Genomic DNA, 14324 nt, shown 5'->3' with positions numbered 1-14324 from the left:
TACCATAGTGACCAGAGAGCATTAAGGGGCAGAGAGGAGGATGTTACTCTGAACGTTGTTGTCACATTTCAGGAGGACACTGCTAATAAAGTTACACAGTGAATTCGCGTTTATTTTTATATTTACAAACTACCACAGTTTTTTTCTTGGTCATATAATTTTATTTCATTGTATTTATCCACAACACCTTTGTGAGGAGAAAACTCTTAGGAGGCAAGAAACACAGAGTCATTAGGACAGAACTGCAGAGCCTTCTCTGGTATGAGACTAATAGGAGTGATTACTGACACGCCCTACTACTCCACGCTATTCGTGGAGCGGTGTCAGTTTTATGACTACAATCTGGAAATAATAAATATTTAGGTATTAATGTTTCTCCTAAGCTTTCAGACTTAACTAAATTAAACCACATCCCACTTCTAAAGAAAGTAGAAGGCGATCTGACTAGATGGAAATCTTTACCCATATCACTCATGGGAAGGGTCGCCACTATAAAAATGATGATCTTGCCAAAAATAAATTACTTATTTTTGATGATCCCTAACAAACCATCACAAGATTGGTTCAGATCTCTGGATTCATATATTTCCAAATTCCTTTGGAAAGATAAACCCCCGCGTATCAGCTTAAAAACGCTACAAAGAACCAAGGATAGAGGAGGATTAGATCTGCCTAATTTTCACAAATACTTCTTAGCCAACAGGCTTCAGTTCATCTCAGAATGGTTAAAACATACCTTCTTAGATGAGCCCTGGCTAGATGTTGAACAGGCACTATGCAAGGATCTAGAGATTTCAGACCTACCATTTATTAGCTCAAACATCAAAAGACATGAATGCTTTAAAAGTATCAACATCAGCTTTTCTCTGACAGCATGGTGGGAGTTTCTAAAAATAACGGAGTCTTCATTAATCCCATGCAAACGTACACCTATCTGGAATAACCCTGACATATTACAAAACAACAATATGATTAATTTCCCAGAATGGAGTTGTAAAGGAATTAAATACTTAGAACATATATTAGAGGGAACAGAATTTATTCCATTTGACAGACTAGTTGCACAATATGGGATCAACAAGGAAAGATTTTTTTAGAATATCAACAAATTAAATCCATAGTAAAAAAGAAATTTAACCTCAGTCAAGTTGAATTACAAACACCACTAAGTGCGGCACATTTTCTTACTCTTAAATCCCCCAAATTATTATCTAAAATATACAGAACACTTTCTAAATTAGATGAATCAATATCCCTTCCTATTGCAAAGTGGGAAGTAGATTTATCAGTCAGCTTAGACCAAAACTTCTGGTCTCAGGTATGCTTAAAAACCTTTAAATTGATTAAAAATCCCAGTCTGCAATTAATACAATACAAAATACTACATAGAGTGCACTATACAGGTCATCGGATGTTCAAGATGGGCTTTACATCTTCCAACAACTGCTCACACTGTCAAGGCAATACACCAGACAATTACATTCATGCTCTTTGGTTCTGTTCACCAGTGCAGAAGTTTTGGCACGAGATATGTGAAGACTTAACAAAGTGTCTGAAATGTAAAATTCCAACCTCCCCTTTAGTATGCTTGTTGGGAAAACTAGATGAGGTCACTACAGAAACTAATACAGTCCACATGGTTTTTACTGCCCTATGCATCGCCAAGAAAACGGTCCTCATGAACTGGAAAAATAAAAATAATCTTAATTCTAGCCAATATAGAAACCTTCTAATAGATCACATTAGTCTCGATATAGCCTCTGCCACCACATTAGATCAATCCCTCTGGGCTCCTTTGATCGGCTCCATCACCTAGCGGGGGTAGGGGATCGTGGTTTGGTGCCGCCTTAGCTACTGTGGTTGATATGGAGTTGGGACGGGCTTAGGGCGCCTGGAGGACCCCTAGAGACGTTATCCCTGGAGGGCTTAACCCGGGGGCTGTGTTCATAACTTGGTTAGGGGCTCTGGTCGCTCTTAGAGGTTGTTCTCCTCGTGGCTGCGTGCAGCGGCGCTGGAGGATGGTCTGTACTGGTGGACGTAGGTTACTGGCCTGGTGGCCTGGCTGCCCCTGAGTGGATCCGGGGCAGGCGTGGGGGTTTGTGGTTCGGGGGTGCTTCGCCTCCGTGCTGGGGCTCTGGCTGGGCCTTGGGGGCTTCGGTCCTCATCGGTGTGTCACCGAGGTTGTGAGCGGGTGGGTGCACGGGGGCTCAGCCTTGGCGCAGGGGGCCTCTTGTGCATCGGCCTAACTGGGGGGCTCTTCAACTGGCGGGGAGGTTGTTCCATCCTTGCAGGAGTCCACTCTGCAGGTGGGGGAGGGACATAGGAGAGGTGGAGAATAAACTTAACCTGGTTGTCTGTTGTCTCATGTAGTCTGGGAGACGATTGAATGTTGGGGTGGGTACAGTTTCCTCTACGGTGGGGTAGGGTGGGCTGCCCCTGGTCCTGTGGGGCTTGGCAGTGCTACCGCAGGCCCCGGTCTGGATGGACCTGGGCTCCCTTGCCTTGGTGGGTACCAGAGGACGGGAGTGCCTACTGGGGTCAGCGGGGGGAGCTGGCCCTAGGGAGGGGCATCCTCCCCTCCCTCCTTTTCCTCCCCATCCCCGACTACCTCCCTCTTCCCGCTCCACCACACTCACCCACACAGGTAGGGCCTTGGGGTGCTGGTGTGTCACAAGGGTGCAGGGGAGACACCCCCCCCTGTCCCCTTCTGGCCACCTGTGCCTCAATTTTATCTCACAACTTAGACATCCACATTACTTACACTCTCATAACACACACATATATATAGGGCCTTGAGGGTGGGCACGTTAACGGCGTCCAGTGGACGGTCTGTGTACTCAAACCTACCTCTGGCGCTGGTGCCCACCTCTCAATTTTAAATCCATGTAGACATTGAGGGTTCTCGGGAGGGGCCGTGCTAACACCTGCTGCTCTCTGGCAGCAGCACCATGCTCTCCCTTGTTTTAAATGCACTTTAGAACAACACGCAGCAACACTATACATGAGCGGGAGGAGGGAGGTATGGGGTCTTCGCACACCCCCGTTCTCTGCTAGCCATTGGGGCGGGGGGGCTGGGAGGAGATGTTAGCTGTCCGATTGGCCTCCCTGCTGCTGCGGACCCTGTGACGGTCTGCTTGCCTCCACCCCGGGGGGAAGGGTAACATCTCTTGGGTCTGGGTTCTGTTTCCCCCTCTGGGGGCGAGGGCACCTGGACCCGGGGTATAGAGTATGTTTGGGGAGTGTGATTGTGTGTACATGTCCATTTATGTCAATCCTTACGTTGGGTGAGTGCTGAGTGTTTGTATATTTGTGCATGAGGGTGGGAATGCATGTTTGTGTCTGTGTGTGCCTGTTTGTCTGTGTCTATATGTCAGGTCGGGTCTTAGACTCCACCTCTCTGGGAACTCCCAGGCCCTCCAAGGCCTGTCTCCCCTCACCACACTCCCTGCCGGTGACTGATGCCCTCAGGGGTCGGTGCATTGGTGGTTCTTGGTGTCCGGGGCTGGGCACTCAGGTATGTACCGGCTCACTCCCGGTGGCTACCTGGCGGGGCCTGGCGCCTGTTTTGGTCGGTCAGGCCTCCTCCGGGGTGCGGGGGGCCTCTGGGCCTGCGGCTCAGTTCACTCTGGCACAGCTGGCTACCGGCAGAGCCGGCGGGCACGCCGGTGCAGCCGCCTCTAGCTTCTGCTCGGTGGCTACTGGGTGACGCCTCGTCTGGGGATCCTCAGCCCTTCCCATGAGGGTGGCACGGATGCCCCTCCGGTGGTCCTCCTTGGGCTCTCGCACTCTGAGGCGTCTGGATGTCTGGGGCCTGGATCTCCTCCATGCCTGTTTCATGCCCTGGGGGACGGGGCTATGGCTCGCTACATCCTCTTGCAGACCATTACATGTGGAAACCATTTGAATACTAGCGTGCTGATCCACACAGGTATGCACACGGATGTTCACTGCTCGTAGACTTAAATTACACCTTTCTTGGCTGCTACTTCAAAACACATTGTGCGCTGTCTGTCCTGCGTGCTGCACAACAACATTGAATATTTAGTATTTACTGCTGTTTACACTTAGCTAGATTAATGCGATGGTGTTGTGTTTAGTATGTTGCTTTGTTTTTTTTGTTTTTTTGCTTGTTTTCTATTCTTCTTCTCTCAACAGGTGATCCAGGAGATTTTTTTCTCCCCCCTTTCTCACTGTCCCTCTCCCCTTCTGTTTTTTTTCCTTCCTCTTTCTCTCTCCCTTTCCTATCCCTCACTCATGTCTGTCCCGTCTGTAACATCTGAAAATAAAATATAATAAATAATAAAAACAAAGGTCGATCAAATGGACCAATACGGCAATGCCACGATGATCCATTTGGCAAAGTAAATCCATTGGGTATCCTTGTTGGTCTTCAGACAACAATTCTGATGGCTAAAGAACCAAATGGGACAGGCAAAAAAGAAAAAAAGATGAGAGAGATCATGTGGAAGATGATGAAAGGGAAGAGTTTTCAGAACTTGAGGTATTCACTTTTGTCTTCACTGTATAGGATAGAGAAGACAGGGAGGGAGGGGGAAATGAGGAGAATGACACAGAGGAAATGGTCTTGAGCAGACTCAGTCCCAGGCACTGGAATCACAACTCAACTTTCAAAACAATGGGTCACCTGTTAAGCTGGGTAATCTATAGCAGCAGTCAGGAGTCTGTAATTTGAAGACAATGATGAGAATGACTATAAGTCAGCTAAAAAACAAACAAAATGAACATCATCAGCCAACAAGGGGAAAGAAAACTGTGAGACTGGATGGTCTTCTTGCCCAAGGAGAGAGCCACCTTGCATGGCTATGTGGGGCAACCAAGGCTATCATAAAGGACAGCTATCATCGTACAAGCAGTTCAAGACAATTTTTAACTTCCTAGAATCCACTTTAAAAATCATCCAGGTTAGGAGATGTTGCCTGATTTGAATTGTGTTCTAGATCCAATTGCAACAAAAAGAGCTGTTCTGTGTGTGGCTAAGATGAACAGGAAGACAATATAGATGCATAAATCTACAAAATAGGTATGCAACACACTGAGGAAAACTATGCCGATCATTTGTTTTATAAGCTGTTAGGAAATTATTATTCTTTCAGTGGTGCTGAACTACAGACTGAGATCAATGCTTAACTCCTAATTAAGCTCAAAAAAGAAAAAAATAATAATGATGAGAAAGCCTGTTTTAGATTGTGGTGCAGTTTGTCATCAAAGGCTGACAAAACCTTAAGAATTTGGTGCCATGAAGTCTGACTTGGATTGTTTGTTGTTGTTGTTGTTGTTGTTGTTTTATTTGGTGGTTTATTTTTAAAATCAAGATTAAATTTTATGGCAACAATAGGAGGGATGACAAGGGGAGGTGTGTTTAAAGGTTAAATTGCTAAAACAGCTAGTTTCAGATTGAGGATAAACTGAGGTGCTGGACTATCTGCTTCAACCAGTTTGAAGTGAGGGGAAAGCACAGGCCAAAAAAACAAACAAAATACAAACAAAAATCACAATGTGGAACACCAAGGCACAGTGCAGTAGACAGATTTTGTAGGGATTTTATTAGTAAGTTACATTCAACAGTGGTGCATGAACACACAGAAAGTGGAAAGAGGTGAGTGAAGAAGCAATTCTAAGTACATCCAAAGAAGCACTCAGAATTCTAAGTTTAATAAAGTGTAACTAAGGATGATTCTATGGCTGCAATGATTCACTGAGTAATTCAAATAATTTGATTATAACTAAGTCACAATGGAAATGCTTTGTTTAATGCACGACACGCCACCCAAGTAAAAGCTATTGTTTGCCAAATAAATATGTCAGAAATAAGTTACTGACACAACTGGATGTTAAATGGATGAGTACAATTGTACTTACAGAGCTTTGTTGGAGGCTTTGACCACTGGCAGCAGCCTCAGAAGCGCCTCCTCTGAAGCAGAGTATTTATTCAGGTCAAACACATCCAGATCTTTTTCTGATGACAGTAAGATGAAGACCAGAGCTGACCACTGAGCAGGAGACAGTTTACCAGTGGAGAGACTTCCTGAAGTCAGGTACTGTTGGATCTCCTCCACTACAGAAAGATCGTTCAGTTCATTCAGACAGTGGAACAGATTGATGCTTTTCTCTGCAGACAAATTCTCACTGAGATTCTCTTTTATGTACTGGAATGTTTCCTGATTGGTCTGTGAGCTCTTTCCTGTCTGTGTTAGAAGACCTCTTAGGAGAGTCTGATTGGTCTGAAGTGAAAGACCCAGGAGGAAGCGGAGGAACAAGTCCAGGTGTCCATTTGGACTCTGTAAGGCCTTGTCCACAGCACTCTGGTGGACATGCTGTAGTTTTGGTGCATTAAAAAATTTTGACCACCAGGACGATGTAGGTTGTTCTTCCAGCAGATTGACTGCAGTTGATGAAGGTCAGATGGACATGAAGAGCAGCCAGAAACTCCTGAACACTCAGATGGATGAAGCAGAACACCTTGTCCTGGTACAGTCCACTCTCCTCTTTAAAGATCTGTGTGAACACTCTTGAGTACACTGAGGCTGCTCTGATATCGATGCCACACTCTGTCAGGTCTGATTCATAGAAGATCAAGTTTCCTTTCTGCAGCTGATCAAAAGCCAGTTTTCCCAGAGAATCAATCATCTTCCTGCTCTCTGGAGTCCAGTGTGGATCTGTCTCAGCTCCTTCATCATACTTGACCTTCTTCACTTTGGCTTGAACCACCAGGAAGTGGATGTACATCTCAGTCAGGGTCTTGGGCATCTGTCCTCCCCTTCTGGTTTTCAGCACATCCTCCAGAACTGTAGCAGTGATCCAGCAGAAGACTGGGATGTGGCACATGATGTGGAGGCTTCGTGATGTCTTGATGTGGGAGATGATTCTGTTGGCCTGTTCCTCATCTTTGAATCTCTTCCTGAAGTATTCCTCCTTCTGTGGGTCAGTAAATCCTCTGATCTCTGTCGCCATGCCAACACAGTGTGGAGGGATCTGACTGGCTGCTTGCTGCAGGACGTGTGGTTATCCAGATGCGAGCAGAGGGAAGCAGTTTCCCCCTGATGAGGTTTATCAGCAGTACTTCCACTGAGGTGGACTTGCAAGGGTCAGTTAGGATTGTAGTTTTGTGGAAGTCCAGAGGAAGTCGACACTCATCCAGACCATCAAAGATAAACACAACCTGGAGGTCTTCAAAGCTGCAAATTCCTGCTTCTTTGGTTTCAGTAAAGAAGTGATGAACAAGTTCCACCAAGCTGAACTTTTCCTCCTTCAGCACATTCAGCTCTCTGAAAGTAAATGGAAATATGAACTGGATGTCCTGGTTGGCTTTGTCTTCAGCCCAGCCAAGACTGAACTTTTGTGTTAAGAGTGTTTTCCCAATGCCAGCCACTCCCTTTGTCAGCACGGTTCTGATTGGTTTATCTCTTCCAGGTGAGTCGTTAAAGATGTCTTCTTTTCTTATTGTTGTTTCTGGCCTGTCTGGTTTCCTGGATACTGTTTCAATTTGTCTGACCTCATGTTCATCATTGATCTCTGCAGTCCCTCCCTCTATGATGTAGAGCTCTGTGTAGATCTGATTCAGAAGGGTTGGGTTTCCTGCTTTAGCAATCCCCTCAAACACACACTGGAACTTCCTATTCAGGTTAGACTTGAATTTAGGCTGACAATCCTGAAGAACATCTGAATTTAAAAAAGAAAAGAAAGAAATAACAGAAAAAAACCAAAAGAAATAACTTTGTTTCCAAATAGTACAATGTTCAAGTGTTATAATGTATCCCTACTGCTATGTTCACCATTTAAAAGAAGCACCTGACAGACATTCAGTATTCAAATATAATTCCTGCTGTAAATTAGAAAGGAGACAGATAATGTAAACCATTTCTGGACACAAAAATAAATGCTTTACATTATTCTATATAAATATGGCATTTTGTTTTCATTTTTTTTCCTGAAGCATTCAAGTCAAACAACTATGGCTTTTCTTTCTTTTCCTCCCCCTTTTCTTACAATGAATTCTGAAGTTTCACACTTTCACATCGCAACAAACTGGTGGTGACCATTCTTATAGAGATACATGACCTCATCTTGCTGAGCAGATGGATCAGAGTATAAACGCAGCTGAGAAAAAAGAGAGAGATCTATACTCTGAAGATGTCTGATCATTATCCTGCATGCTTGGTCCCCTTTCTTCCTCACTGAGTCGATGGAGCAGCGTGCCTTGTCTGCTCTGACTGGGTTCCCTTCCAGTATTGATTCTTTCTCCAATTCATTTAAAACACCGTCACTTACAAGAGCTTCAAGGAGCTGTGTGAGGATTTCTGGTGACACCCTACAAACAAAGGCTGACCGCACGCTGGCAAGCTCCTCCTCTACAGGAAGAATAAAGAGACATAAACATGCATCTCAATCTCAATCATGTGAAAAATACTCTAAATCTGTTGAATTAAAACTTCATCATCTCATATTCAAATACTGAATTTTAGGGTGTGTGGGTTCAAAGTAAAAAAAAAAAGTCCAGTTGCTTTTTCTGCCAGGCTTGGCAGACAACATTGGCAGTTCTCATGTTATAAAAATGTGCCAAAAAAGATTAAGACATGTTTCGAAACATTTGATTTTGATGTACTTATAATGATAGAGACTGTTTGTTTTAAAGCCAAGCATATATATAATGAAGTCTAAATGTTCTGACATTTTTTTTTTCTAACAAATGCCAGAATATCTTTTTTTTTCTAAAAAAAAAAATGTTACAAAAAGGGAATCTACCTCATGTACATCCATACATCTCATCAGACAAACCACAGATTTCCTACCTGCTGATGCTTTGGTTGGTGGTTGTTCTACAGGTTCTCCCATGATCTTTCTATAAAACAAGAAGAAGATGATTTTACCAGAAGAAACTGTGAACACAGTTATGTATCACATCACATTCATTTCTTTATGTTAAGGTTTTAGTGTCTCGGCCACATAGATCCAACACTGATCTGTTTGGAATAAAACATCAATGACATGATAATAAGGTAATAACAGTTTATGTTTAGACTTTTTTCAGTTATAAGTTCAGTATAATGATAAAATAATCTGACCTTATAAACCACAAATTCTACTTATGGGAAACACTACTCATCACTCTCCACGGACTTCATCAGCAAGGTCCACATTTTAAACTATCAGCTCACATTTCACAACTGAGGCAGTAGCCACCATCAGAAAGTGTCTACAGAGAGACAGCTCCTTACACGGAAGACTCAGCTTCACCCCTGTTTAGCTTTGCACCCTGTTAGACCTCTTCCTTACCACCACAAACACAACAAACATTTCCACAGGCAAAAGTAACGAGGTGTCCCCTACTGCAGCCAACCTGCAGGAGGGAGAGGAAATTAAAGCTGTAGGCTCTTTCAAAGACACAGCATATAGCCACTGGTTTAGACATGTAGATGATTTAAAATCAAAACTGAAGAAGCAGAGGCTTTAACCAAACACATCAACACACTGGATGGAAACATCAAGCTCACCAGGGGAGGACACCAAAGACAACAGGTTATTATTCCTGTACTGTGGTGTGCTCATTCTGGAGGATTGAAGACCAAATGTTAAAGAAAACAACAGACACAGACCAGTAGCTACTCTTTGACCCCCACCACCCACTGGCATAAGACAGCACTTAAAATATGTGGTTATCTAAACTGGGCCTTCATTAAGTCAGCAGATACATGGAAAAGCACCACAGATATTCTTTGCATATAAGATGATTTCAGTTTATCCAAGGACTATTAGTGAAAGGTAAGGTAACTTTTTTAATAAATCCCTTCCCATTAAAGACAAAGTCTGTGCTTGAATCATACATTGATTATGTGGTTTTTAATCTACAGTGGTGATGTACTAAAACTAAAAAAACTGTTTATTTCCTAATCATCATCTTCAACTTATTAATCAACTCAGATGGACCTTTAACTGATTTCAATTAAAACTGTGCTCCTCCTTTTTTGACAGAAACCAACCTGAAAGTGAACCCTACTGTGAGTCCTAAAGGGTAACCGGTCTTAAAGGATCTCAGTAATTTTAAAGCCCAGCAGGCATACAGCGGAGATGGGGGAGGGTCTGTGCTGGTGGACATTGGTTACTGGCCTGGTAGCCTGGGAGGATCCGGGACAGGCGTGGAGGCTTGGGGGTCTGGAGGTGCTCCGCCCCCCGGTCTGGGGTGCTGGCCGGGCCTTGGGGGCTTGGGTCCCACTCTACCACACCCACCCACACACGCAGGGCTTGGGGTGCAGGTAGGGTTGCCAACCGTCCCTTAAAAAACGGAATTGTCCCGTATTTCGAAACAAAAGTACACGTCCCGTATTGAGCTAATAAGGGACGCACTTTGTCCCGTAATACAGTGAGAATCAAAAGTAGTCTATAAATGTTTATGGAATTAACGCTTTGTTTGAAAACATAATTCCCAGCCCCTCTCCTGCTTTGTGACCAATGAGCTGACAGCACACTTATGACAATTCGAGTATGACAATTCAGATTACCGCTCATCTCATTGGTTGAGGAAAGGTCGCTTGCGGAGAAAATACCGGAAGACAACAGATGACCACAACAAGAAGCATGGCCAACAGGGAAACAAACGCCGACACTGCGGTGCAAGTCTCGGATGACAGTACATTCAGCTCCTGCTCAAACTGCATGATTGACTCGCAGGGGTTAGAAGTTGGTAGGTCACGATGCACACTCTAAAAAATATTTTGTTGCCTCAACTTAAAACAGTAAGGTAACAATTTCCACTCAGCTTTTTAAGTTACAAATTTTGCATATTATTAAGTAAATTCAGCAAGTAATTTTTAGGTTTGGCTAACTCAACTTGTTTAACAAACCAACATGATTTACCTTGACCTCCACAAGCATAATTAAGTTTATGCAACCTAATATTAATTTAAAATTTCTGGTAAAATTAAGTTGAGAAATTACATTAGTTGAGTTACACCAACGAACTTTTTTACATGTATCCTACTCACAATTATCCATGCCAATTAGTTTAGGTTTCTATAGTAGCTTTTCTAAAAATCACACAAAGCCATTTCACTTATTCCAATTGATTATTTTATTACAAAACATTTTCAAAGTAATACACTTCTGTGTCAATACAACATAAATGAGACATTACAGCAGCCCTTTAATTATAAATGACTAAAAAAAAAAAAGTACTTCATGTACATTAACATTAACTTAAATTGGTATCAACTTGTTCAACTTGTCGCAGAATCAAGGAAATGACAAAAGATTTTAATGTTCAACAACAGAACAATCCAAAGCTAAGATTATATGTATTACAAACTTTTCTCAAAACTACACTCATCTAGGACTGCATACAAAAACGTAACAGGCACATCGGAATACTACAGTCCAATTCACATTCGTTTCATGACAGAAGTTTGCACTTAACAGACATTACCCGTGGACTGGTTTAAGCCCATCAAGTTCCAGAAATACCTCTAGAGTGTTCTTTACTTGTTTTGGGTAGCTCAGATTGAGAGTGTATATAAGCCCCATCATTAAGGCACACACTCTGGGCACATCAAGGTCTTCCAGTACTGCTGTTCCTTCAATCACAATTTTAGCGACAGCTGGGAGAGACACTGCTGCTCGTCTGGTGTCTACAATCTTTACCACTTCTTCTGGGAACTGTTGTTCACCATCCTGGCAAGTAGGTAGTTTAAATGGAAACATGTCAGCATTTTATGTGCCATTTAAAAATAAAACACAAAAGAATGCGAGATTCACCTACCAGCTGTTCTCTGAAGAGATCCTCTTCCTTCTCTTTCAGGTACACCTTCAGGCAACGGATTGCGACCTCTCTCTTCATTTCCACCGAACTCTGGAGAATAAAAAAAGCAAAACAAAACTTAAACTTACAGTTTATTAGGTGAAAAGTCAAAACTATTACATTTATGTGACTTGCATTGTGCCAAATATTTATTTTAAATATGTTTTTAAAAGAAATAAAGATTTAATCTTTGTAACTTCAATTTAAACTGTTACACACTGGCCTGCTTTAAATGCCCACTTTGCTAGCAATAGGATAAAGTGACTAAAAGTAAATGTAACCTAAATTTCATCAACAGCACAATTGTGCTTTTGATGAATAGGACCTGAATCAGAGAATGACATGAACTATAACTGTAACTGTAACAACTAATTCATCAATACACCTGCGAGGTACATTATATATACTTTCCAGTTTTAGTAGTAGGTGGGCTAAATGTTTCTCAATTAAATTAGGCAATTCCCCAATTTCTTCATCCTCTTCATTTGCTACATCTTCACACAATGGATTTTCATTATGTTCCTCAAGAGGATCATCTCCTGCATTCAAACGACTGACACACCTCTGTATCAGCACAGGCTTGAAGTCATCCAATGAGTGAGGAGTGTGTTTTCGGTTCCTATGAGAAGCACATGTTCAAATGAGCAGTAACAATCCCAGTACAGGCAAGGTATAAACAGTCCACCATGGCTATGTTTAAGCCTGTAATGCTTTAAGAGCTCATTCCTTCTTGATGTTTCAAACTTGCAAATTTTGCAAGTCCAATGCATTTTGAAATTTACTGCGACCTTTTGTAATGCAAAGAATTATTGAAGCTTTTGAGTTAACAAGCTATTTTAAGTATAAAACCTTCTCTAAAACACTACAATGCAACACTGAAAAAGATTAATCATAAAGACTGAACAAAATTGAATTTTAAAATTGACATCTACAGACTGCAGTTTAAACTTGTAATAAGGTGTCAAATCCAAATGTGCAAGAGAAATTTCTTTTAAACTATTTAAATACCACTGTGGACATGCCACAATCCCACACTTTACATTATGCTTACAATTACAGAAAGCAAATGCAAGTCGTATGCACGCGCGCACACACACACACACACACACACACACACACACACACACACACACACTATTGTTTTTTGGTTTTTTTTTTTGCTAGGTCAACCAACTTTAATCTCAGGCAGAATTCCCAGTCGAGCTTAGAACATCAACACAATTGATAGAAATACTTTTAGTCAGGGATAAATTCACCACATTTGACTCTGTCAGTAATTAGTTACCTCACCCGAGACCATCTTGTGGAAACATGAATTTACTCTGACACCATGATAAAAATGCAGGCAGCTACTGACCGGTTAATTTGAACATATACGGGTTCAAATTGAACATGCTCTGCTGTCGGCATAGTCTATCAGCTAACCAAATGTACCCTGACAAGTGACATGTTTTAATTGTATCTGTACTCTTTTATTTGTGAGGAACGTTTGCTAGCTAAAAGAAACGGCTAGCTAAACTTAAAAAAACAACAACAACTCTACTCTGCTAAATTACGATTAAAACCATCAAATTTCAGTTTTTTTTAATATGACATTTTAGAGTGTACAAATATAACTTGTAATTCATCTATTTAGAATTCAGTACTTACTTAACTCACCGAACACAGTCGAGGGCAAACACACCTCTTCTCCCACGAAGCCACAAGAATCCAGAAACTGTTGCGCACGATACGAACATATGCTACGGGGTTGCCCTCGTCTGTCTGAATGGTCTCAATTCAAACAGGAAGGATGTTGAAACTCATTTTTACATGTTACACAAACTTAATATTTTCTGTTGTTGATTGATGACAAAAGTATTTTATTCAATATACTCAAACATTTAAGTTAAGGAGCTGTTTTTTAATTTTTGTGTTGCACTGACTTCTAACATTGATTATTCAACTCACTGAAACGTGTACATGTAGGCAACTTACTTTTTTTTAGCAGAAAAATGCTTTTTTGTTAAGTTCTACCGACAAACACAACGAATATTTTTTAGAGTGCAGGGTCTCAAACTATACGGCCCGATGCTCTGATGCGACCTGAGTGCTCACACTGTGCGTACATAAAATGAAGGTTATAACAGAAAATCTGTCGCTCCCTCTCTCTGTCTTTCACTCACACAGACACGCACACCACCACCATCAACTTTGCTAAATTGCTAATGAAAAACATTGATCAGGCAGCTGTGATTGAGCAGCAGTGTAGATCCAACTATTTTCAAGGTTGTTGTGGTCGTGATAATTTTGTGAGGCCACATGGAAAAGGCTCGGATGAGCTTTCCAAAGTTCTACAAGTTGTGCCTCCATTGCTTGTGTCCAGATCACAGGCTGCACAGCCGTGCTGCGCCATCTTTTTCACCGACGTTTACGTGTTTGCGCGTGAGCAGTGTGAGCACCTGTGGTGACACCCTCACGAGCGATTGATGATCGGGAGCTGGTCGTGAGGTGTTAATCGCTTCTCCTTACCCCA

The 14324-nt window shown here is 42.2% G+C and overlaps 2 protein-coding genes across 3 annotated transcripts in view; both read right to left on the bottom strand.

Annotated features, from left to right (window-relative positions):
• The window catches only part of LOC309700665 (NACHT, LRR and PYD domains-containing protein 3-like), a 267254-nt gene that overhangs the window by 175383 nt on the left and 77547 nt on the right, over nucleotides 1-14324 (bottom strand). The gene's annotated exons all lie outside the window — the stretch shown is intronic.
• On the bottom strand, nucleotides 6347-7088 carry LOC309700692 (protein NLRC3-like). Its single transcript, XM_082524449.1, has one exon. The coding sequence runs from the start codon at nucleotides 6970-6972 to the stop codon at nucleotides 6352-6354; it is 621 nt and encodes a 206-aa protein (XP_082380575.1). The 5' UTR covers nucleotides 6973-7088; the 3' UTR covers nucleotides 6347-6351.

Source organism: Aulonocara stuartgranti (assembly GCF_965226115.1).
Source record: "Aulonocara stuartgranti genome assembly, chromosome: 23".
Lineage (NCBI taxonomy): Eukaryota > Metazoa > Chordata > Actinopteri > Cichliformes > Cichlidae > Aulonocara > Aulonocara stuartgranti.
The sequence above is the reverse complement of the archived record's forward strand: the minus strand, read 5'-3'. Positions and strand labels throughout refer to the sequence as shown.

Coding starts and splice junctions, on each gene's coding strand:
- LOC309700692 (XM_082524449.1), bottom strand. CDS start 6,972: ATGGCGACAGAGATCAGAGGATTTACTGACCCACAGAAGGAGGAATAC.